The sequence below is a fragment of the Falco punctatus genome (assembly GCF_963210335.1).
Source record: "Falco punctatus genome assembly, chromosome: 10".
Taxonomy (NCBI): Eukaryota; Metazoa; Chordata; class Aves; order Falconiformes; family Falconidae; genus Falco; species Falco punctatus.
The window spans coordinates 13,698,471-13,724,245 of record NC_137590.1 but is presented as its reverse complement, the minus strand read 5'-3'; the positions used below and the strand labels follow the sequence as shown (position 1 = coordinate 13,724,245).

Here is a 25,775-nt window from a genome sequence, read left to right as displayed (position 1 = left end):
CAAGACTGTAAAATGTGTTGAGAATTGTTTAAACTGTAATCTCCAAAGACATGGCTAGGAAATAATCCTCTGGTTTTAGCCCTATCATGGTAACAATGAGCATCAGTTTAATAGTAAGAGGAAGATGACTGGAAATAATGCATTTCAGCCACACTGCTCTCAAATCAGATGTCTCACATCTCCTTAGAGAGCAGAGAATTTGGGTTAAGTACACTGGGCTGCTACTGACAACATCTACCGAGCATCTACAGGAGAAATACAGGCCCCACCACCGCAAGATGAAAGTTAGTTACCCAGACAAAATCCAGAGGGAATCCAGAGCCTCTGTGGGGGCTGGATTTTAGGTTATTGGAGCGCTACAGGGGGAAACTTGGAGAGACACATCCAAACATCTGCAGGCTCTGGGCTTAAATCTGACTGCATGTGCCCTCGCCCGCTTTTAGTGGGAGAAACAGTTCAGATTTGTTTCAGTTTGAGTTCCCTCCCTTTAACTGTGGGAACACCTCAAAGGCTCTAGTACACATCCAGTTTGAAATTCTAGCTGGCAGCTGATTAAAACCACCTGAAATTCGTGTTGAAAATAAAAGATTAAGAAGTCATCACATGCAAGCCTGGCAGCAAGGGGACTGTGCGTTGGTGTCTTGCTCTTTCTGTCTCTTACATTTTTCAAGCCTAATGCTCCAGTAAACAAATGCCTCGACCCCTCAGAGCACTGGAGCGCAGCAAGTGTTGATGCTGAAATCCTGTCCTCGCTGGGGCGGGTGAGATGGAGCAGTGTGCGGAGACCAGCAAAGCCTTTCGGAAGCGAGAAGGGCTCTGCTAGTTACACCAGCTACGGATTTCCCCCAGCATAGTAGAAATACCAGCCTCTGGCTTGGAGGATGCAGTTCCTTTCCGGATGCCTATGCTACACCTTGTTCCCAAAACTTTCTGGGATTAGATCTTGTCACTACACGGAGGAAACGGGCTCCGGATCAACCCGAGAAACTGGGAGAGGGGCGGGGAGACGATTTCCCTCGATCTTGCCGACCCCTTTCCAGCAGAGGGCAAGGAGATGCAGGAGAGCAGGGAAAGGGTGGCGATGTGCGGGCTGCCTGGCCATGAACCGCCGCGCCTGGGGGGGACCCGGGCACCCCCGCTCCGAGCCGGTGGCCGCAGGCGGAGCGTGGGGCTACGCACGGGGGGGCCACTCCGGGACGGCGTGGGAGAGAGCTGGGGGGGGGGGGGGCTCGCACCGAGGGGTTTACCCCTCTGCAGGGTCCCAGCGCTGGGGGGCAGGAGGGGGTGCAGGGTGGGCACAGCGGAGCTGAGACACCCTCCCCCCCGCGTCCCCCCCCAAATCCCGCCAGCCCGTACCCTGGGCCGGTCCGCCCCATCAGCGCCACCCGGGGCACCCCCTTCCCGAGCCCCCCCCCCCCCCCCCCCCCGCTGTCTCCGCAAAGTTTGCCCCGCACCCGGGGAAGGGGCCGGCTGCCCGGCCTCGGCTGCTCGCCGCCCCCTCCTCCCGCCGCCGGCAGCCTCACCTGGATGACCGTCTTCAGCGTGGAGGGGTCCACGATGGTGGTGCAGATGAGGGAGTCGGGGTCCTGGTCCTTGCCGTAGATCTCCCCCATGGTGAAGATCATGGGGATGGCGAGGAGGAAGGAGGCGATCCAGATGCAGCTGATGAACTTCTTGGTGCGGCTGCGGGACATGATGCTCTTGGCTTTGAAGGGGTGGCAGATGGCCATGTAGCGCTCCACGCTGAGGCTGGCGATGTTGAGCGCCGTGGCGTAGGTGCAGGCGTCCCGGAGGAAGTAGTAGCCCTTGCAGACGGCCCCCCCGAAAGCCCAGGGGTGATGGACCCAGATGAAGTTGTACAGCTCGATGGGCATGCAGAGGAGGAAGATGAGGAGGTCGGAGAAGGCGAGGCTGGCCAGGTGGTAGTGCACGGTGCTCTGCAGGTTCTGCAGCGATTTCTTGCGCACCAGCGTGTACGCCGTGATGGAGTTGCCCACGGTGCCCACCAAGAACAGAGCCAAGTAGATGACGGTCACCATCACTTTGGAGTAGATGTCGGTGTTGACGTCTAGGTCCTCCTCGTCCGGCCCTTTGGGCAGCAGGTCGGAGCGGTTGGAGGCGTTGGCGTGGCCGCCGGGGTGCAGGTGGAGGGCCCCCCCCGGCCCGGCCGTGGCCGTGGCGTTTAGGTGCATCCCCGGGGCCGGGCCGGCCCCACCGGGGCCGCCGCACCGCCCGCCGCCGCGCCCCGACGTGCCGCTGCCCCCGGCCGGCAAACTTGGCTCGTTTTAATGCGGCGGGGAGGAGGCGCCTGCCGCTGCCGGGCGGCCGCGCGTGTGCGTGTGCGTGTGCGTGTGAGACACACACCCCCCCGCCCGCAGCGGCCCCGGCTCGCTGCTGCCTGCGGCTCCCCGGCGCCCAGATGTGCCCGGGCAGCGCCCGAGCCTCTCCGCACACCCCCGCACACCCCCGCACCCGCGCACACTCTGCGCACTTCCGCACAGCCCCGCACCCGTGCACCCCCCCGCACCCGCGCACCCCCCGGCACCCCCCGCGCACACCTGCACCCCCCCGCACCCGCGCACACCCCCGCACCCCTCGCGCACACCTGCACACCTCCGCCCCCCCGCACACACCGCGCACATCCACAGCCGCGCACACACCCGCCCCCGCGCACCCCCGCCCGCCCCGCCGCTGCCTTCCCCCGGGCCCGGGGGCGGCCCCTCGGCTCGGCCCCCTCCCCGCCCCCCGCCGCCCAGGTGGGCTCCGCACCCCCAGCTCGGTGCCCAAGCGGGGCCCGGGGTGGGAGGGAGGGAGGGAGTACGGCCCAGGCTGGGCTGCACAGCCCCTCCCCGTTGGGACCCCCTCCTCATCTCCAGCCCTCACAGCCAGACACAGTCATGGCTGTCAGCTGAGGGGTGCTGGGGGGACGAGCACAGCCCCCCCCCCCCCCCCCCCCCCCCCCGAGGAGAGGAGGGGTACCAGGGCTGCTCCATCACCCTTGGACATCCCTCTGTCCTGCTCGTTCCCAAATACCCACTCTGCTGCTGCTGCTGCTAGGAGAAATGCATTTAAAAGAGGGGAAAAAACATCTAAAAATACCTACCCCTGCCCTGCCCGGGCGCCCTCAGCACCCTGGCACAGCAGCAAGCTGCTTGGCTTCCCGTCCCCTTCACTGACTTCTCCCTAATCCCCAGATCCTCACATTTCGGGCTGTGGGGACCTGCCTGAGCTGCCCTGTTGCAGGGGCAGGGGGTGCCATGGGGATGCTGAAGGTGGCAAGGGGATCCCCCATAGGAAAGGGCCCCCAAGGGCGAAGGGTCAGTGGTGGGGTTGCTCTTTCAGGCCCACCCTGTAAAACTCCAGTATGCTCTTGTCCACTTGGTTGTCTTCATGGTAAAATCCTTACAAATGCATAGAGGAGATCTAAGAAGATCCCGTTCAGGGAATCACTGGTTTATCCCATGACAGCCATAATTTGTCCCATTCATTAGCAGATGTTGGGTACCTGGTTCCCCACAGCCCGTAGGCTCTGTGTTCACCAAGGTCCTGCAGACTGCTTAGCCACTCAATGCAACGTGTCTAACGCTGCAGTCAATCAAATCATCTCTGCATGCAAAGAGTGAACTTTCCACAGCAATCTGCCAAGAGTCAATATTCCCCCAAACTTCCCTCCTCTTAGAGCCATCCGATAGGCTTGCCATGGAAGACTAACCAAAAATCAGATTTATTTAGTCATATTATTCATACAAATTCAGAGAAAAATGTTTTCCAGCACTCATCCCACACTAGTTTGACGAATGACTAATAATCTCTTAACACCCATGTTCCTTTCATTTAAAAGCTTCTGTTAGGAAATTTGTACTAGCTGAGAGGAGTTGCCAGGGTTGGTGTTCCCAACTGGTCTCACCTGTTGTTCCTGGTCCTGGGATGAGTACTGAGAATGGATCAAGAGTATTTATCCCAAAGAAAGCAAGCAGAACGTGGAGTAAGTGGTGGGTTGTACCGATGTCTGGAGGAGAGCTGCAGCTGGGGTGCAAGCCTTCTCCCGGGTGCCCAGTGGCCCTATTCCTAAACCCCCAAGCTGGGGGGAGCTTATGGCTTGGTCGTCTGAGCACAAACCCCATGCTCCTGTACTAAAGCACTTCTCCCACAGAGGCAGCAAGTTCCTTTGGGATCTTTGTGGATAATTAAGAGTTATTGTCCTTTCCTGGTCCTGTAACTTCATTTTGGCCTTGTGGAAAGCAATTGATATCCCAACAAGCAAGATACCCATCTGCTGGTCTAATTTTCCAAACTGAATGTGCACATTTATATCAATAGCTGTCCCTAGAAATGCTCTGGTTTGGATTCTGTTGCCTTGTGTTTCTGCACACGGGTGACACACCAGCACAGCTGCTGACAAGGACAGTGTTGCATTGCCCTGCTCTGTCCCGGCAGCTGTTCCTGAGTGCTCCATGTGCAACCTCCTCCACTTTCCCTCCATGCCAAGTACTGGCAGGGAATATTAAGAGATATAGTTCAAAAATAATTCTAATGGCACACTGAAATGTCAGGTACCTGGGAACAGTGTTGCTGTCAAATTATGATCAACGCTTTAACAGGCTGGTGCAGTTTGTACCAGCCCTATCGCTGCTTGCATGAAAGTGCATTACAAGGGTACTGACCACCCAGCAAATGGGCCAGGTGCTCCCTTCTAGCATACTGCTAGGAGCTAATTAATTTAATAAATTCCGTTAGTTCCATGGCAGGTTTGTCTCAGCCATGTGTGAAGCATTCTTGCTGTCACATGCAGACAGCTCTGCTCTGTCCTGTTTCTCCCAGAGCTGTGTTTGAGCAGAGGGCTCAGCTTCTGGGATGCAGCCTTGCCGCTCCCTGTGCAGAAGTGCAGGACAGTTCCTGTAAAGGGGAAAATAAAAGTCTTGTCTCTCTTCATAATGAAATGTCAACCTCTCCCCTCTTTTTTAGAAAGCTTTTTGTCCAGGCAGGTTCAGCCTTCTGCCCTCACATCACTTTTACAGAGCTGGACACCTACTCCTGGTCCACTGTAGAGGAATTATAGAGGACTGTATGAAAAATTTGTTTGTAGAAAGGTTGTAATGATTGTTAAAAACATAAGGTATGAAATGTTACGGAAAAAAAAAAGGGGAAATTGTAGTGGAATGAAGCTGGGTTAATTAGCATTGATAATATACAGCTGTGGGTTGACTTCAGGGGCGGCGGGTTGGTCGATGTAGATAAGGTGCAGGTGTGGCTGTTCTGTTAAGAGCCAAGGAAGATGTGGAGAAAGAAAGAAGCAAGAAGAGAGAGAACATATGCCCTGGATGAGGCAAGACGAGGAGAAGGCAGCAGAGGGACTAGTACGAAGAGTATGCTGGTATGAGGTGGTAAAAGACTTTGTTGCAGCTTGACAGCCTGGAGAGTGCTGTGGCAGTCTGCGCCTGAGCCCTGCAGACCCTGGTCTCGGAGCTGGGAGAGGTTTAGCCTGCCAAAGGAAGACACTGACCCCATCCCTGCCTTGCACATCTATCCAGCACCCCTTTACTCACCCCACCGCTAGCGTGTGGCCTGGGGGAGGTGTGAAGTCCCTTTCCTGGTGTGGTATAATGAAATGAATGATAAAAGAATTTCTTCTTGCTTTCGCTTCTGCTCCCTGCAAGGTTTTAATCCGCATTCCCCTTCAACCAACAGCAGAGCCAGAGAGGCACTGCTCACTTCTCGTGCATCAAAGCCTCCAGCCTAAATCCCCGCTGTTTGTTTCTGAACTAGCCGACCTTTTAGCTAAGCTGGGTTCATTTTAATATATTTTGTATGTGTGTGCCTGTGGCTTAAAAAGGAAAAGAATCATGGAGACCAGGAGATGCCTGATCTCAAATGTTACAGCAAGGCATTTACTTAAAATATTGCAGGAAAATGTCACCCCAAGACCTCATCTATTAAAACTGCCTGGACTTTGAGCTGAGCATCCCACAGTGCCCAAGATGTGAGGTCCACAGGTTGTCTCACTCCCTTCTATGTTGACCCAAGTGTTTTTCATCTTTGCTTTTTCCAGGTACAACTGGGAACCAGTAGGAATTTTTCATATTAATACTATTCCCATCTGATTTTTGCCAGGTGGGATTTTTCAGAAGGACATGGAAAGCAGCAGAGAGAAAGCTCTGCAAGAGGCGGGTGCTAAGGGACAGCATCAACCTTCTTCCCACTGAGGTCCGAGCACCAGTCCCAAATACCTGTTAGAGCAGGTTCTCGAGTCAGGTAATTCTGCACTGGTTCAAGCCTTTAAAATCAGTTCCCGGTGGACTCGCTATAGACAGACTCTCCCTAAAAGTCAGGAGTGTCTAAGGTGGGCTGGGACCGTAAAGTCCTGGGGTGTACAGGGCTTTTTCAAGGATGCTACATTTGTAAAACAAGGAAGTAAAGGAGAAAGGGCTGACAGAAAAAGGAACATGTATCAGCTTTGTTAATGACAGTATTGACTGTATCATTACTTACAGGCATGGAAGTGCATCCCTTTCTACACTCAATATACCACAAAATAAAGTATTGCTAGATTGGATGAGCAATAAAAGATTCCCGACAGCTGCATGCTATTTACTACCTTTGGCTGAACCAGTTTCAGGAGAGTATTTTAAATTGAAACAGTTGATACATGGGATATTTATTGCCCCTGATGTTCATAGCAAAGTAACCTGCTGAGACTCTGCAGTGTGAGCACATCAGTGTGTGGGCTGGCAAAGCACACAGACCATACCCAGAGCAGAGCAATGATCACACCCCCCACCATTTGTGTCCCTGGGCAGTTTGTTTTTTTTAAAAAAAGGCAACCCAAAAAGCAGAACACACTGGGATGTGTATGATGATATTCATAAGAAAATTACCCTGAAGAAGGATCAATCTCTGGGAAGGGACAGCTGGGAAACGAGATGTCTAGACACTTCTTACAGGTCCCATCTTCTGTGTGCTGCATGGTTGAATTCAGTCCTTTGCTTTGGCAAAACTCCTTTAAAGTTAACAAATATACCGAAATATTTGCCTCAAACAGAGGAGACTGGTACCTCAGCTGGGCATGCACAGGAGGTATCAGCTGCTTTAGTTTAGAGATAAAGTAGGTTTTGGTTCCCCCGAGTTGTTACTGCAACAAGCCCAAATTGGATTCCTCATGGCAATAAAATGTACTTTATCTTCATAACTGCAATATAAAGTGTTTAATGCATAGGCAGCCGTGCTCACACACTGCACACAGGCCTTCCCTTCGTAAATCTGTTTTATTCCAGCAACAAACAAAAAGAGAAGGGACAGAGGAGTTCAAAGGGAGAGTTTGTGCCTGCTGCAGCTGGGAGACTCTCAGTGCACATGCAGACGGGCAGTTACTCTACTTCTAAAGGATTTCATTTGCTTTCGCAGCCCTGGCTCTCCGGAGCCTCAGTGGCTCTGCCAGTGATGCTTCCAACAGCTCCGCGCAGCGGTGCTGGCTCGGAGCGCAGCCCTCGCTGCTGGGGAGCACGCCAGCTCCAGGTCCAGCTCCAGCTCAGCATCGTCCCTTCTCCCCATACACAGCACCGACATTTCTCAGGAAATCTCAGGAGGCACAGATTAACCTAATTTTGTCACTTCCCCCCACCAACTCCCAGTAATTTCTGTTGTTTTTCAAAACTTCAGCATGCCTGGCAATTTTGAAATGCAAACGAAAAAGCAGTGCAGTAAAAATTCCTGGCAGCCAAACACTCTTCACTGCCTTTCCCCGGTGACCTTCCCATACATTTGAAATGCTCCCAAGTCCTTATTAAATGCCTTGGATTTCAGGAAACACAGAAAGCACCGGACATGCTTTGTGCTCTTTCCTAGTGAGTCTTTTTATTAAATGCTGGAAATACCATGGGCTGGTAGGGCTTTCTTCTTGCCCTTATGTCACCTAACAACATGACATTAGTTCAGACACCCCTCTCTGCCTTGGTCCCTTACACCCAGAAAGGTGCTTTCCTTATGCTGGGGAGACCAGGGCTGCAGGGTGCAGCAGGGTCAGCACCAGGGAGGTTCCCAGCGGAAATTTTCCTGGGACACCCTACACTGCCTTTGAGTCACTCTGCGCCGTTTCAGCAAACTTGAAAATTTGGCACTTTGTGTCTTCCAAAGCACATTGTGACCTGCTGTAAATACATATTAAGTGTCCTGCAATCTGGCTCGTTCCTGCTATTCTTCCCTTTAAGAGCCCATATCCTCCCATTTTTTGCAGCGCAGGCACCCTGGGTTTGCCTGAGCCTGGGCTGCTCCCGAGCCCATGCTGGCACCCCTCGCACTGTGCGAGGAGAGGATGCTAACACTGGTCTGCAGCCTCTGAGAGTGATGAGAAGGTCTGTCCTGGTCATCACCAGGAGGAAGAACCGGTGGCTGCAGCGGCTCCTGAGCTCCATCACTGCCAGTGCGGACACGGGTGCTGTGCAGCCGCCCGGGCACAGCCCGACCCCAGAGTGGAGAAATCCCATTGTGTCCTGCTGCTCCCTCCGTGACCTGGCCGCAGGACCTGCTGCCCCGATGGTGAATGTGAGCCTGGGAGAAGGGTTTGTTCACCACTGTGGCCAGGGGACAGTCGGGAACACTCCTCCGTGGGCTCACCTGGGGACCTTTCTTTCCTCCGCTGAGGTGTCCCGCAGAGCCCAGCAGATCTGCAGAGGCACAGCCGGACACCCCCAAACTGCAATCTCACACCTCCAGCCTCGCTGATTGTCGTCCTTCCCTTTGCCAGGCTGACCCAGAGGATTTCTCAGTTGGAGCATCTTGGCCCAGAGCAGACAAAACCAGTTTGAACCCCGTTAGAGTGTGCAGGGAGCCCCTGGGGAAGGATTTTCTTTTCCTTCTCCTGTTATGGCTCGGTGGTTGTTGCAGGCATCCTGAGGGAAAGGGCTCCCACACTGCGGCAACAGCCCCGGCCCCAGGCTGTAACCTAGAGCAGCCCTGGGACTGCTCTAAATTAAATTGTATGAAAACAGCCAAAGGAGGAAGTAGGAGAAAAATGAAAACAACAACAACAAAATAATTACAGAAAACAGTCAGGGAGGCTAATTCAGTTCAGACTGCATTAGAGGGAGCTCATTCAGTGCCTTTCAGCATGATACTGGGGCTTGACTGTAGTTGCATTTAGTGCCTGGGATATTTTTTTTTTTTTTGTAGATCTGAACAGAGCTGTCTGGGGACCTGCAGGTATTGAAGAAACTTGGGAAAAAAAATCCCAGCTTGTGTGAAATAAATCTTCCGTTGATTTAGTGGAAAGATGTTTACTGAGAAGAAGTCTCTGGACAATAGCTATCTTGCTAAACTTTCCCATAAATCACAAACAAACCTTCTGACTACAAGGACAAATATTTCTAGCTGTTTCATTGTTAAAAAAGAAGCGATTCTTTGCATTGTAAAGCAAACAATGCCTGCTTTTGCAGCGTGTTCGTTTTGCTTCTAGAGAGTTTCCCGCTGCACTTCTTGTTCTGTCTAAACTGCAAATGTCTTTTCAAAACATAATGCCAAAGCAAAAGGGTGATCCTATGTTATCTGCTGGAATTGATTATTTGCTCCTCAGGGCATGCTGCTGTAGCTGTGTGATGAGGGAAGGCTTCTCTTGTGGAACGCTCTTCCAGATGGTGCAAAGAAAATATGCTCCAAGCTTTTCCTTAGGTTTTTCTGGAATGACTTCTGAAGAAGACAGTCTACCTCTTGTCTTGAAATCAAGAGTCCTTCACTGATGCAAAGGCCATGTAAAACAACAGCTTGTTTCTAGCTCAGACTTTGTAGCGTTTAGAGCCTTCACGAGGAGCCTTACCCAGCCACAGTCTGGTGCAGTCTAATATCGCTGAAAAGCCATAGGGATGGGTCAGGCGTAATGCGGTGGGCAGGCTTACTTGGGGCAGGAGGGAAGGGAAATGCATGAACATATTTCATCCCAAAACATACTCTACTAGCAGTAATTAATTACTGTTTATGTACCTCTAAAAAACATGGAAATATGGAGATCTCATACATACTGGAGAGATTTTAAAGGGGAGTATTATGGAGGGGTAGGGTTATAACCAAGGAAATCTTGAGTATTGCTGGAGACACCCAGTAGATGTATATGCAAGGCGTATTCCCAGCTCATGTAACAGTTTTTCTCTTTTGCTCACAAAGCTCATGCATGGCTGGATGTTGAAACCAAAATCAGTTCTCTTTTAGTGCAATACGTGACTTTACAGCAAAATAGGAAAAGCTGCCCACCCAGCCTTGAATCCCGGTCTGAGTGCTGGAGGAAAAAGTTTAGAAAATTATTTGGGTAGAAGGATGCATTCAAACAAGAAATTGCTGAACATCAGCAAAGCCCCACTGGTGACAAAGATGTGAAATAGGTTAGAAAATTTGGATGGAGTCCTCCTCCCTCAGTAATGATAATTTCATCAAAGAAAGTCATATTTCACTACATGGTAAAGACAGAAGTAACGATGACGGTAACTGCCACAAAAACAGCTGTGAGATGAACTGGCAGATATCTGAACAGAGTTCAATTAACAAAAAAAGATTTCTTTAAATGATTTGATTCTCCAGAATTTGCTCTGATCTTTCAGCCAATCCTTCAGCACATTTTGCATGCACCGGTCAGCTTGGCACGGGTGCTGGGTGAGGTGGTGGTGCGGAGGGACACTCAGCCTTTGCCTTTCCTGGGGTGTGCTGCAAGATGAGGAGCTTCACCTCAGTGCAAGGACAAATGTTCCTCTGCCGGTGAGGAACAAGGAGAAGCAGAACCTATGGAATTCAAGAACTGAAATCCGACAGCCAAGCTGAAGTCAGCATGGCAGAATCTGTCCCCATTTCATTTGCACAAGTTGTCATTTCAGAGGGCAGAAGAGCACATGCGACGCTTTCTTTCACCTCTACCATTTTTGTGAAACAAGGCCAAGGCTTGGAAATGCTTGTCCAATGTTTGGGGCGTATAATATGTGGCATATAATAAAATGTAGGGATTTTGACCATAAATGTCAGGAGGTATTTTAAAAGATTTTTAGGAGTTCTTCATCTGTTGTCTCCAAAGAGCTTGTCTTGAGGGATGTCTCGTTTGGCTGTCTAGCTAGAGAAACAGAGGCACCAGAGATATTTCAGGGGTGGATCACAGCTGGGAGAATAACAAGCTAACAGCATCTGGTGAGCCTCTGAAATGATAGGGAAATGAGCTGAGCCAGCAGCAAGCCCTAAATGCATCCTTGCGAGGCCTTACGTCTGCATGCATTAGAAAGCCTTGTAGTTCCCACTTGCTTGTATCTATACCTTAATGGAGATCTCCACTTTCCAGAAGCCTCCCCCCGCCCAGGACCTTAGAAATATGTCCCTGCTCTGTTAGACTGTCTGCTTTCCTTGATAAGAATGCAAACACATTTGATTACCAGCCTAATATACTAGATAGAAGAAGACATTGATAATTTGCCATGTAAAGAGATTTGAGAATATACTTGAAAAAGGGCAGACTTATGAGAAATAAAATACACATCCTGTTGCCATATGAGACCACTTTATCCATTCATCTTTTATTGGAATAAAAGGGCATTTGTAGGCATTGAGTTAGCTGCATGACATGTCTCAGGCTGAGCCCCAAGCGGCATAAAAAGAAACATTTTGATCAAATGCACTTTTACTTCAAGATTTAAAAGGGATTATGTGAAAAGGCTACTTTACCTATTTAAGCAAACTGGTTTAGAGCAGATTTTGGACATAGAGCAGATAGAGACAGCAGGTGTGCATATCCCACCCTCACCCAGCAGCCAGCCCACCACCCAACCCAGCTGCAGGGTTCTGTCCCAGCAGGACCCTTCCCTCCTGCTGCCCACGAGGAGAACTGACCCAGGACGTTTAGCACATAGCTCTGCTTTAGCTTCTGCAGTGGCAGTTTGCAGCTTTATCTTGCCTTTGTCAAAGCTCTGAGAGTGGTAGAAGAAGACAGCTGAAGACAGGGAGTCCAAGTGGGTGCTTTCGCTTGATGGGTGATCCTAATCCTGTTCTGGTTTCTGAATTTAATCACAGGGGTTTGGGGAGGAAGGATGCTCCTAATCCAGGAGAGGTGCAATAGTCTCATGTTCAGTTCCTGATGTGTTGAGTTTCTTCTTCTAGTCAGCTAGAGAGGCTGAGGGAAGATTTTGTATAGATTCTTAGTTTGCCTAATTGCCGACTTCTTTGCAAGGTGATGCTCATGGAGGACTCAGAAGGCAAGCTATTTTTGCTCTTCATTTAACTCTCCTAAGCCATTAGCAACTGAGAAGTTGTGATTAGTGCTGCGAGTTCTCCTGTGAAACAGTTATCCAGTGAATCACTCTTCACTGACAAGCCTCTGCCCACCTTCCCACCAGCCTCACCATGTGATAGCCTACTATTAGAACTCCTCCAGGGACCACTTATTTCACAAAGACAAGCCTTTTCTTCCTCTCCTACCTGGTAGGGAGCTGCTCCGCTCAGATCTGTGGCAAACAGCAGCTACAGATGAAATGTCCCTCCCAGACCCCGGTGTAGCCAGGGTATCTTCATGGATGGGGCTTCAACTGCTTCCACACCCGAGAGCCACGAGGAACAGTCCTGCTGGCTCCAAGGAGCTGAAAAGCTGGAAACAAAGAAATGTGCCCCCCAGTTCCTGGAGATCCACTGTCCTGGACATGCAGGGGGATCTGAACTGGTGGTTCAGGGTTATGAAGTTTTCCCCATGAGCAGGAGCGTCCCCCCTTGTCTTAGCCAGCTCCAGCTGCAGCAGGAGGGCATTGCCCCCAAATGAGGACTTTCCTCCAGTGTCCAGTGAATACAGCACTCCTGTCCTCCACTCTATACCAAAATCAAAGCACAGCCATGCGCAGTGTTTCACCCGCGTGATGTCTCATCCGCAGGAGGAAGGAGGAGCAGCTCAGACCTGCTGCCACACCTTGTCCTCCTGTCCCAGTGGGTAGGCTGGCCTGGCCTCACCAGGAGCACGGTTGTCCAGAAACGCTGGTATTGGTCATCATTATATTGCGCTGGAGAGGGATTTCTAATGACCACAATAATCATCATCGTATTTGATCACACGGGCAGAGCCCAAAATGTGCTGATGATAACAGGAACCCCCTGTAAGCATCTTTGATTTTTTCTTTGTGAAATCACAAGTTTTTCTGTTCCTGAAAGATGTTATATGAGACTCATTACAAGGCAAATTAGGTTTGAATGTTGCCCATTCGTGGAGAGGAGATGGAGACACAGCCTCACTGAACGCTTCGTCTCCGATGTATCCGAGATCAGTGGTGAGGCTCCACAGGTGAGCCCCATGCTGCCTCCCTGGCTGCCCAGACCTGCCCCAGAAATCAGAAATTTGTGATTTTCACCACGTTCCAGCTGACTGGGAGCTAACTAACAGTCTGGGTTCAGTTAACACCACCAATGTGTTTCAACCTTCCCATGCCACCACCTAAACCAAAATGAGTGGAGAAACAGCAGGGCCAAACCCCATCTCCTTCCCCTAACTCAGTGTACATGTGTCTTACTATCGTGAGCTAATTATTACAGCTTGTGTTTATGTGTTTTTTGCCAACCCAGAAAATAGCAGTGAATCCTCATGCTTGGTTTTGGCTTTGAGCAATCACCTCAAACACAGCCCCCCCTGGAATGGCGCAGCTCCTGCAACCCTTGGGTCTGCTGACACCATGGCAGTGATGGCTGGTCCTGTACGGCTTAGATGGTGTTAAGTGATTTTATGATGGTTTTTCCCATGGGTCCAACAGCAATGTCCATTCTGGAGTGCAATTTCTACCCTGGCACAGATGAGTGAAATAAATTTTGTGTGATGATATGCAAAGCAATGCTTTTGCTTTGGAATAAAGCAAGGAGAGAAAGCTAGCGGCTAGGCTGGCAACAAACCTGGAGGTAACCTGCTATTGCTGCTCACAGCTGCCTCATCAGGCTCAGCACCAGCAGTGCAATAAGGCATATAATTATGGGTGGTATGCATAATATATGTAAATACTATACATACTGTGGTTTGGCCAGCATGTGTGAATTCAAGTCCACGAGAGGAAGAGTAGCCTTTACTTTCCTTCCCCATTTCTGCCCACAGAAGATGGCAGATGGAGCATCTGGGATGCTTTAGCCCATCTGCATGGCAGCCCAGGGGGCTGGGACCAGTGGGGTTAGCACTGGTGGACATGCAGCTACTGCAGCTTCGTGTTTGTGACCTCTCCAGCTCTGTTCCAGGATCTGGCTGGGCTTTCCCTGCTCTCCACTGCCACCAACTCAGCAGCCTCTTGCTGCTGGGCATCACAAGGAGACAGGCAGGAGGACAACAACAGAGGCAGAGGCTGATTTTGCTGTGTGGTGATGAGAAGCTGTATGGGGATGTGCAGGGAGTATCACCTGGGATGCAGCAGCAATGGGAGAACACAGCCTTTCCCAGCAGACGAGACACATTTTCCTTGCAGAAGGCTGGAGAAGAGGAAGCTCTTGCTCAACCTGACACGTTTCTGTGTTGAGTCGTTTGAGAATTCATGTGCGACACGGGGCTGGAGGGACAGCAGCTGCTAAAAGTCTTGTGATGTTGTGACTGCTGAGCTGGAGGATGTTGAGAGCTGCCCATGGGGGTCTCCTGACCCGTGGGCTGCAGCCCCCAGGAGCTGCTGGGCTTTCTCCCTACCCTCCCCATGTCTGGAAGGAGGTGAAACCTCAGGAGGAGATAGCAGGGCCACCAGCCCCAGCCTGGGGCAGATGAGCAAGAGAACTCCAAGAAAGCTAAGGGGCGTTTGTGCTCTGGTTTGAGTGACTCTGGCTCGCCACAGCCAGCTGTCCTGAGCCGTGGTGGCAGCACCGTCCCCTAGCCCAGGAACCGGGTCCACCTGAACGCTTGTCCTGTGCAAAGGATGAGCGCATCAGCGAGACCCAGTGCCGGGCAGCAAGGACTGCTTGGAGCCATGGATTGCTTCTCATTTGAGAATTAATTAACCCATACATGACATAAAAGGAGTGCTGGGGTGACTGTGCAGTGCTGTGTGCTCGGGCAGACTCAGCACAGGGAAAGGCACGTGCCCACTGAGGCTCTGTCCCCTCTTTCTGGAGATGGGAAGATGTGACCAGGATGTTGATGCTATTTCATTTTCAGACTTGTAAAAGTGATTACAAACTTGAAACTTCGTTTGACTCATGACTAAAAGAAACATACGATTACTACAACATTTAGACTAAAGTATCAGTAAGAAAGAAAAGCAGCATATGAGGCAACATATGGTAAATATGTATTTAGAAGCACAGAAAGTAGACAAATTCATTTGGGTCAAGATTTAATCAGATAATGTTTGATTTAGACTCCGCACTAATGCTACTTAGGAAGCATATTACATTGGAATCTGTATTTAAAACTCTGTTAAAGGCAAATGAAAATAAAAATGGAGAGAAAAGAAGAAAGAGTGGCAAATTTATGGCATGGCAAATTTCTATTTCTTAGGCAAGCAGAAGATCAAGTCCAATTAAGCTGCACCAACCCATGGCTTGCTGAAAGGGCTAGCCTGTGTGTGTGCATGTATGTGATTAATAACTAATTTCCTTTTGGTTTCTTCTTTATTCATCAGTTTGCAAATTTCAACTAGACCTACAAATATCACCTTAGACTCTGAAGAAGCTCCTGAAATGGAGAAGAAGGAATATACATAAGAATAATGCTGTAACCCCTTCATGTTTTAATTAAAGTTCTTATTGTTCAGGAGGTTCTGTGGGTTTTTAAGCATAACATTTTCCCCCAAAGCCGATCAATCACAAAGAACAATCAGTACTGTCATGGCTTGGGGTAGTGCTTTAAGAGCCCCATGACCCTGTGGACATGATATCACCTAATGTTTCTCCAGCACCTTTATAATTTCCCAGTTCCCTCAATATGTGTCCTTTGACAGTCTGCATAAGCATATGGACGTTGTCATTCCAGCATGCAAAACACATCGACCACATTCAGATCTCTTTTACTCAGGTGAAGACAGCAGAGCGACACCACTCTCTGTGGGGCGTGAACCAAATCAGGATCCATCCACAGCCTTCTCCTCAGCCAAATAGCTATAGCTTCAAGCCATGAATAATACAAGACGTGTGGGATACAAACCTGAGCATGCATGAGACTCGTGGTACATATAAACATCCTGATGATGCAGAGCTGGTGGTGATTCAGCTCTGCTCTCCACAATTCTTTCCCCCCAGGACCGTTGCATCGCAGATGGCCCATCATGGTACCCAGAGCTGCAGCACTCCCTTGCTGCAACACAAGTCCAGCCACCAGCAGAGCCTCTGACACCTGCTTTCCATCACCTCCTGACTGAAACAGGGCTTGAAACACCTGCTTTGTGACTTTTCATTATTCCTTCACTTGACCTCAGCCAGGATGTGTGGAAATATTCACAGAACGTCTCCTCCATTTGGTGCAGGGTGCCCTACCCAGCTTGCATTAACAGACATGATTCCATTAGTTTAGTGAGAACTGAAGTACATGGTAAAGATGATGGGAGAGGGCAGGGACCACACAACAGTCAAGGTTCAGGTCAAGTGATTTCCGAGCAGACATGTCTTTCTTTGAGGGTCAGGTTTAAGTTAGGATCAGGCATCTGATGGGGTTTCTGAATTCCCTATATATTCATGACTCTACACATAAGAAAAGTTGCCGATTTTTATCCTTAGAATTGAGAAGTTTACTCCTCTTTTAACAAAGGCACCAGGTGGCTGGCAAAGAAGCTGTATTACTTAATTAGCAGCAAGCAGAGCAGAAGGCTGTCTGTGAATGAGCGCTAGCACAGCAGAGCTCTTGCTGAAGGAAGCCAAGCAGATGAAGCTGTGGGATGGAGCCCCTCCAAGTGCTGATAGGAGAAGGGAAGAGGGGCCAAGCCGGTGAGAAATCCTGGCACTTCTTCCAGGCAGTCACAGAGACCTTACACACTCCTTTCTCAAGACCATGAAACCATCTTCTGTCAAGACACATGCTTTGCTTCAGCCTTTATATTATCTTCCCTAACAAGGGCTGCTGCCCATAGGACAGCGATTGCAGTAACCCCCCTGGGAACCATAACCCATTAAAACATATGGCTCTGCTCCTATACATCTGCTCAGACATGGCAGCATCAGTTCTCACACAAGATCCTCAGCAAAGATGGAGATGTGCAGTAGCAGTTCACAGATACCCATGGCTTTGGAGGAAAAAATTCCACTCTCCTGGTTTTTGGACCATCTCTCCTAATTCGATCAGATTATGGCATTAGCGAGGGTAGGAGAGGCAATAAGCTAATGCGTTAGCCTTTCAGGCTCAGGGGGATTTACTACCCTCCTTTTCCTCATATCACAGAGATGCAATGTGGTTTAACATGGATATTGAGAACCAACCCTAAGACTGTATGCAAGAAGCTTCTCCTGAGTCCTAGGAGTAATTAATGTGTCCTTCCATTTTAAAAAGATAAAGAAAAATAACAGACTTCTGGGGGGAAGGGGGTAGTGGTGGTGGGGCTTGGAACTCCTGTCATCAAGGTTACCAAGAGGTATTAAAATGTATATGACTTTGCTGTCTACCCAGGAGATCAGCCAACTGTGAAAGGAATATCTCCAATTTGAACCAACAAGCGAACTCAGATAAAGGATCACAAAGCTCTCAGACACCGCGCGTTGCCTCACAGGGTGCTGTGAATAGCCACAAGCCAGCAAAAGCAATTACTAGAACATTTTCCTTTCCTACTTGGTGGGGATTCAGACGAGTCCTTGCAGTACCAGTGATGACTTCCATTTGCATTAACGGCACAGGGCGTTGCAGCGCAGTTCTCACTCAGGGCTTCACTTTTGCTAAACACATTAGAAAGGACAAGCTTTTCCTAGGCAATTGCAGCCCCCATGAGCTCCATGGGAGATCCAGAAGCTGAGGTTATGCCCTGATTTCTCCTAGTTTTACTCAAGTAGGGATTGCAGCAAGCAATGCCTGGCTGCACAGCTTTCCCTGGCCGCACAGGTTGGGTATCTCCCTCCTGCAGACCCCTCGGTGGTCTCTGCTGCCAGCATCGCAGAGATCTTCTGTTTATACCCCTGCCTGATCACTTGCTGCACGCACCCTTCAGAGGTGGCATCTCAGGTGGCGTCATCCTCTTCTGGTGCCTTTAACTTTAATTGAAAAGTCACCTTCCAAACGCAAGTGAGAGGAGCCTGGTTGGTCCTTACTACTGTTCTCATGACACAAATTAGCCACGAAGGCACAACTGGGAAATTCAGCATCTCTCAGAAATTCATCAACATCTGCCAAACCATGATTAATCACCATTTCACTTTATAGGACTTGCTCGTTCACCCAGGACGGCAGCAGTGAGGAAAAGAATAACAGAGGAACTGTGAACGACCATCTTAATACAACAGTGTTATTGTCAAGTCAATGAAGGCTTGAGGACAAGTTAACAGACTTGAAACACAAACAGAAAAAAAAATGGAAAGAAGGGAAAGCTACTTCTTCAGAGCAGTGAGGTTGTGCTGCCCGTTTGAACTGGCATGATCAAAAGGGGGAAGGACTGAGAATATTTTTGTGTTACAATCCATGTGACAGTGGTTTTGGGCAGGTCACTCGGAAAGTCAGTCCCTCTTCAAACGTTCAAGGACCAGATGAGCTGGCTTTGTGGGCGAACACAATGTAGTCCATACACCCTTCATTAAAACCTCTCGGTTACTCTTCCCACCGTGTGCTACCAGCCACGAGGTCTCATCCATGAAGTCCTGGCTGGAGGCGCAGCCGGTCAGCAAGGAGCCCTTCCCGCTGCAGCAGGGGGATGATGGAGAGGAGCGATGCTTACAGCCTCTCCCTAGCAGAGATAAACCAGGCAGAGTGACACTGCTAACGAATACGGCAAAATGAGCAGTTAAAGCCACAGGGACAATTTCATAACGCCGCTGGTAATTTGTAGCTGCTCGCTAGAGTTTTCCCTCACTGCTATTTCACGATGCTGGCTGATTAAATTTTGCTGTCTGGTATCGAGCCTAAATAATAATTAATAACTTATGAGGAGGTCTTCTAATGAAGCACGCTCTGTTCCTGTGAGTCACTCGGTGCAAAGCATTGGGATTACTGCCCACCAGACCCAGGGGAGTCAGCCAGGTCCACTGCCCATTTTCCATAAATTCAGATACCAGTTGGTGAGCATCTGTAGCTGCCACCCCAGTGCCATTCACAGCTGGCTTCAAGCTACCTGCGGCTGTGAGTGAGGGGACCCCAAGCATCACTCCTGCTCCCACAGCACTGGGCATCGTGGTCAGCCCAGGAGATGAGGTGACTGGTGACATGCCCAGGGAGAATATAAAAATGGAAGCCCACCAGCCCGCCTGGAAGCATCCCGCCTGTCCCACCAGCTATTTCTTCTCAGCCAGCTCTTACTAGGTTTTCCTTTTCAGCTTAAGGCAAATCCCCACGAGAATGAAGTGCTGGGCAAGATAATTGGAAACATTTTGAGTGCTGCAGCTGGTTTTAGCTCTCCCAGGCCCCGTGCCCAGTGGAGGAAGACGGCAACTCTGCCCAGAAATGGTGCAAAAAATGTACCTTGGCTTTGCCTGGCTGGGTGAGCAGGAGCTCCGCCGCTGCTCGCCCCCCTTGCACCCCGCATAGGGCTGGTGTTTGAACCAGTTCCCTTTGAAACAAACTGCATAGCCAGTTCACAAAGGCAGGTCTGAATTCCCCAGCCTGAAATGTACTTAAAGGAGCTTTTGTGCAACTTCAGCTCCGATGATCCATGATCAGGTGGGTAATGCAAAGTGCCTGTTTCTCCCCCAGAGTGGAAGGCAGCTATTTTCTCAGCTGAAGTGTCGTGCATGTATCTGATATGCATGAAGAGCTGTTTGAGGATCTGTTGCCAGAGCCTGCCAAACAAGAAATAGACTTGCCTTCTACATTCAAGTGAATTTTTATTTTTGTCAATCTTGCTTCTCTTATAACATGTCCCCCTGTGAAATGTGTTGAACGGAGATAACCAGGCATGATGTATCCTCAGGGATTTGCAGTGGCAAGAAAACAATCTTGATATTCACAATGAAAAATGTCAAGTAGTTTTATGCCACTTATAGTATCAAATGATGATGGGTTTTATATGCAGTCTGTGGAGAGTATGCTTTGGAAAGAGCTAGACTATACGAATTTATGTACGTGTGTGTTTATTTACTGCAAGCACTGATCAGATCAAGGAAGCAATAAGAAATCACAAACAAGCTGTATAATTTTCTCTGCACACCCCAGGACTTCTTTTCTTTCTGTATGTTTTCCCCCCTTCTAACTACAGTGATGATACTACCTGAATCAGCAGCTGAGGACACAGCTCATGACACCACAGGGAAACGCAGGGAAACAAACCTTTTGCAGGATCAGGTGTGATGGCAGCGAGACGAGTGCCACCGGGAACTGGTAAGGTGCTGTCAGCCAGGAGGACAAAACACACGGGATTTGGGGAATCTCCTCTGTTCCCTGCAGTTACGAGATCCCCAAAATATGCTATCCTTTTTTTTTATTTATTCTTTGCAGACCACAATCTTACCACAGCTTAGAATTTGGAGCACCGCTGAAGAGCCCATGCGTAGGGAAGACAGCGGGAGGCAGATTTACCCACCAAAGCGGATTAATTAGGAGAAAAGCAGCTGATGAACAAATGGATCAATAGGAACTGAAGGGTATGAATGAGTAAGAATGGGACAAGAGCATTTCTCTCTCAGCTACTGGTTTCACCATGTGTTTTGTGGTATCTGACATCTTCTTCAAGAGGGATAGTGCTTAAAAACCCCAAGTTAGTGAAATGAAGCCCATTTTCCAAATACGTGTTACTGGCCTGGAGGAATGACTTGTGCCAACCCTGTCTCTCTCATGTTAACTGTTAGAAAGACAAGTAAAACCTTTCAGTTCCCAGGAGGTTTGCGCAGGTGCTGAGGAGGGGGTCAGGGACCCCAGCACTGAGCCCAGACCCCGCAGAGCCCATATGTGCAGGCAGGATTGAACCCAGCCAGATGGCTCAGGCGCTGAGCGGTGAGATGGCAGGTCTACCCCTCCACATGTTTTAATTCAGACCTAATGCTCCTAAAATTAAACAAATGCAGAAACATTTGCCTTATCCGATCTGAATTCAAAACTGAACCTGTCAAAGTCTGGCAGCATTTGGGACTGGAAGAGAGTTTTAACTTAATCTACCCCGTCTTCATGTTATATGGCGTCAAAATTTAGCTCTGATCTCCCTTTGATCTTTTCCAAGGTAACTTCCAGTCTGGGTCCAGTTAACGTCGTTACCCAGGTTTTTAACACCTTGTTAGCCAGTGGGCCAGCAGGAGGATGCAGTTTTAGGCTTTTCATCTTGTCAGCGGTTCTGCTGAGGTCGGGCTGTGCCAAATGCATTTGCCCGCAGAGGTACCGTGAGTGCACACCCGTGAGTGCACGCCTGAACTTGGTGCCTCCGTCTGTAATGGAAAAAAGCTCCAGGCAGTGGAATGGGGAACGCTGCAGAGCGGAGGAAGGCAAGGAGAGCCTGTCACATTCCTGTTGTCAGAGCAGTGCACAGAGAAAAGGTTAACGTGAATGATCTCTCCCTGGTGTCCTGTTAATTGCCTGCTTTCAATTATACCCTTCGATCCGCTGCAGGTAGGAAAGGATAAATTTTCATCACTTCTAACAGCTGTTTAGGAGTTTTAATTACATCTGGCACATTAAGTGTAGCCTAAATCAAAACACTTAGCATGGGGGAGGTTAAATGTTGCGCTTTTAAAATGACATATTGTGTTTAGATTTATCTAACATACATACTGTATGCTATAAAACATACATTGTTGTATTGTATGTTATATACATATTGTATGTTATGTATGTTTTAAAACAACATACTGTGTTTAGATTTATAAACAGGATATTACGACAGCAAATGTGGCCGTGCTTGGTGAGCGCTTCCTCCTTAATCCATTTCAGCATTTGCATGCTCTCAGTTGGTTTTTACAGTAATTACATTTCCTTTATCTTTAATTCATAACTTGATCTTTCATTTCAAGTGTTTCTTTCTTCCTCTGTACATGCCTAAGTATATTCTTGCTCGGGGTCCTTGCAATACACGATATAAAGCTTAAACCCAACACCAGAGGGAAAGCAAGGTGGATTTGTGCAGTGTGAAATTTCCAAAACAGGCTGACATTTGAGGAAGGATTCAGGTGCCTGAACATATAATGTGTGCTGCTTTGGAAACCCCACAGTATCTGAGACATCCCCAGAAGGGCTGGAAGACGTGACAGAAAACCTTTGGGACACCCAAGTCCTCGTGGGGACCGTGGCCCCCAAGGTTGGCTTAGTAGAGCACATAGGAAATCACGTTGTCATGGCAATTATTCCTGATGTTGAGGAGATCCAGGGGATGATGAAAACCTCCTGTCAGTCTTATTTCTTTCATGGATTTCAGGAAGGTAAAGGTGAAGACTAGCAGCCTCCTCTGTGGTGTGAGAGGGGCAGGTGCCTGGGGAGGGTCCTCTCCCACCTCAGGGTACAAGGGGGATGCTCTATACCCAGGGACCAGGGGCACTGGCCTCACAGCCCTGGTGGGTATAAGCTGCTCAGACCCAGTTTTAATCTACCGACAGGATTTGTATAAGAATGCCATGAAAGCTGGTAACTAAAGCTCTCAAGAGGTAGAGGATTTGCTGTGATCCTGGGTGGGATAAGCTAAAATGGTATTTCTTTAAAAACCAAAGCTGGCACAGATGCAGGCAAGAATCCCCAAATCCACAGAAGCTCTGTTTTAGGCTGAAAACAAACAAACAAAAAATGTTTTAAAAGAACTGGGACTCCACGTATGGGATGGGTGCTTTTTCCTGAGTTGCAGAGACATAAAGGGCATTTACCCATTTTATTACAGCACTGGGGATTGCTCCATCGCAGGCTGAGCCTCGCAGCTATGGAAAGGTGGCAGGAGGGGAAGGGGGTGGGAAGGACCCCCAGGGCAGCTGTTCAGAAGAGGAGGGTTAATAAATCACCTCCCAAAGCTGCTGCTTGAAGTTAGTCTGTCCCCATCTCCTAACAAGCTAACTACACTCCTTATCCAGGTAGAAAAACTGTGTTCCCAGCTCTGGGTTTCTCTGCAGTGAGCTCCATATCTTTGGGAATGAGGAGCCAGAGAAGAAAAAGAATAAACTTTAATAACATGGGGCAACATTTGCAATGGGATCTTTCTTTAACTTATTGAGCCTTTGCTTCCTCTGTCCCACTAAGATGAAAAGCATGAGTGTTGCCAGGAAGGCGGTGTTGAAGAGGAAATGTGCAAAATGAAAGGAAAACTATAAACAAATGCCAAATTAAAATAGCAGCAGCCTGGGAAGTGGATCCATTGAGCAGTTTATCTGTGAGTCAGATCACAATGTACCCAGTTCTGGTGCCTTTCCCACTGCTTCCCCTAAGAGCCCATGAATGCAAAATAATTCTGTAAATACAATTATTTGCAAATGTTTCTTGGAAGCAACTTTTTTTCCCTCTCAAAGAGACAGAAACAAAATTCAACAGTGATTATGTAGGAAGTGAGCATAAAACTGAATTGGGTGCATTACTCCGCTTTGCAATTTTTTTAATGTACATTCCTGAAGAATAAAACCATTTTTCACAGCCCTGAAGAGGGGCTGGCTGCCAGCAAAAGCTGAGGCGCACACAGTCTGTGACACTCATTTGTCACTGTCCTGCCGTGACCCAGATTCACACGGGATTTGTCACCGCTCCCGGGGATGAGACGGAGCACGACCAGGGAAGGCAATGCCTGGTCCACGATTACGGAGGTTTTTGTATCGCTGGCCTTGCTCTGGGCTTTTATTTGCCCTGACTGGGCTCAGGTGAGCCATGTGTGACTTGTAGAGTGTTTTCTGCTGCTGGAGAATGCTGGGCCAGGTAGATACGGCTACAGTCCCCTGGGGAACAGGGCAAGGTGGCCAGCAAAAACAGCCTCTCGCTGCCCACCTGCAAGTTTAGACCCATCTCATATTAGGTTTATGTATAGGTAAGCTCCCTAAGAAAATATGAAGCTCTTAATATTTTGACCACCTCTGTCATCCCTCTGGTAGGACAAGAAAAAGGGAAAATGAGACCGGAATTTGTGTTTTGTTGTTGGCAAAAGGAATAATTGGATGACCTAAATTTATTTCTATTCCTACACCAAGAGCAGCTGCTGTAGCCTGGGAAATGGCGCTGGCTGGTGTGTGCCAGGCTCTGCCAGGGGCAGCGGGGCTGCAGCAAAGGCTTCGGGGGGTGACACAGCCCCGGGACGGGCAGGGCACAGCTTGGTGGTGGTGGTGAGGAGCGTGGGGGAAACCTGCTGCAGCTTGCCCTACCGCCTGTGCATTTGGCATCCATGAAAACGATGGTGGAAAAGACATCAAGGAAGAAAAACTGGGTTTATGATCAGGTAGCAATGGTTTCAGCCTGACTGACCTGCTGTCTGATAGCAGCCTGCCCAGCTAGAGGGGCTCAGCTGTGGCTGGGGACAAGATGTGCAAAACAGGGATGGCTGCGGCTGCTGCTTCTGCTGCCTGCTGGCACAGACTCTGAATAAACCATGGGATGGGACGGGATAGCACCGGTGCTCTCTGTTCCGAGGTAGAAAAGACACCTGATGAGACTGTGAAATGGCTGGGATTATTTCACATCAAAATTAGGTCTCTGCGATGTAGAAATCTACATGTAAATGAGTTACCTCCATAGTCAGTGAAAAAAAAGGGCATTCCTAGGATGCCAGTCATCTCATTCTGTGGCAGAAATTAATTTTGATGCCAGCCTTTGCCTGAGATGAGTCACGGCCCAGGAATACCCACTGCTCTGCCAGCACACAGCGGGGCAGGCTGGTGCTGCAGGCACTGTGTCTTAGGCTTCTGCAAAAGAAAGAAATCTCACATTCATCCTTCTATGAAATGCAAATTCCTGGTCTAGGCACAAAATATGTTTTCATTTAGATTTTTATGAAATTGGAAAAAAATGCAAAATGTAAATTTAAAAATTTGATTCATTTTGATGAGAATGAGTTGTGCAGTTCCAGGTTTTCAGCTCACTGAAGCCCCAAAGATTAATATTTTTTCCCCATGTAGAATGGAAAATCTTTACTATTGTTATGGGTTAGGGAAAAAAAATATCTTGCTCCCTTTCACCTCAATGAGGCACAAAAGAATAACCCACTCTCACTTTCAAAGACTCTCTGCTGATTCTGTACTTAGGGCTTTTCACAGAATCATTTAGAATTATGGAACCCTTTAGGTTGGAAAAGGCCTTCAAGATCATAATTTTCTCCTGTGTCCTCCCTTTCCCTTCATCACTAATAGCCATACAAAAATGTTGAGTATTTTGCAAAGACAGAAACGAGATGCGCCTCCTAGGTACACAACATGTTCGCAACTTCAGGCAAAGAGGCATTTGCAGCTACGAAGCTCTGCTAATGAGAGCAACCTTGTGTTTAGTGGGAATGTTAATCAATTAGACACACAGAGCATTAATGATGTTCTTTTGCCTAATTAGATTAGCAAAACATGAGCACTGCCACTTTTCCCCCCCCCCCCTTCCAGCTCTCCAGCTTGTGCCTCCCAAGGAGCACCACCCATCTGGCTCCGGGATGCGGGATGCTCCAGAGGGAGGTATTCCCCAAGCACCCCTGGGGAAGAGAGCAGCTGGGTCATGCCTGTACCACAGCCCCCTGTGCCCACCCTGGGGACAGGCAGGAGAGCGCTGCTGGAGTGATGTGGGAAGATTTCTAGTTCTTCCTACAGCTTTTAAAGTTTTGAGGCTGAAGGCAGAG

At 49.0% G+C, this 25,775-nt stretch overlaps 1 protein-coding gene across 1 annotated transcript in view; it reads right to left on the bottom strand.

The window, feature by feature from the left end:
* Nucleotides 1–25,435, bottom strand: part of NTSR1 (neurotensin receptor 1) — a 111,332-nt gene extending 85,897 nt beyond the window's left edge. The window contains exon 1 of the mRNA XM_080403676.1: nt 1,524–25,435. Within this exon, the coding sequence (XP_080259802.1) occupies nt 1,524–2,192 (669 nt within the window). The 5' untranslated portion in view covers nt 2,193–25,435. The remainder of the gene's footprint in view (nt 1–1,523) is intronic.
* Nucleotides 25,436–25,775: the final 340 nt, after the last annotated feature.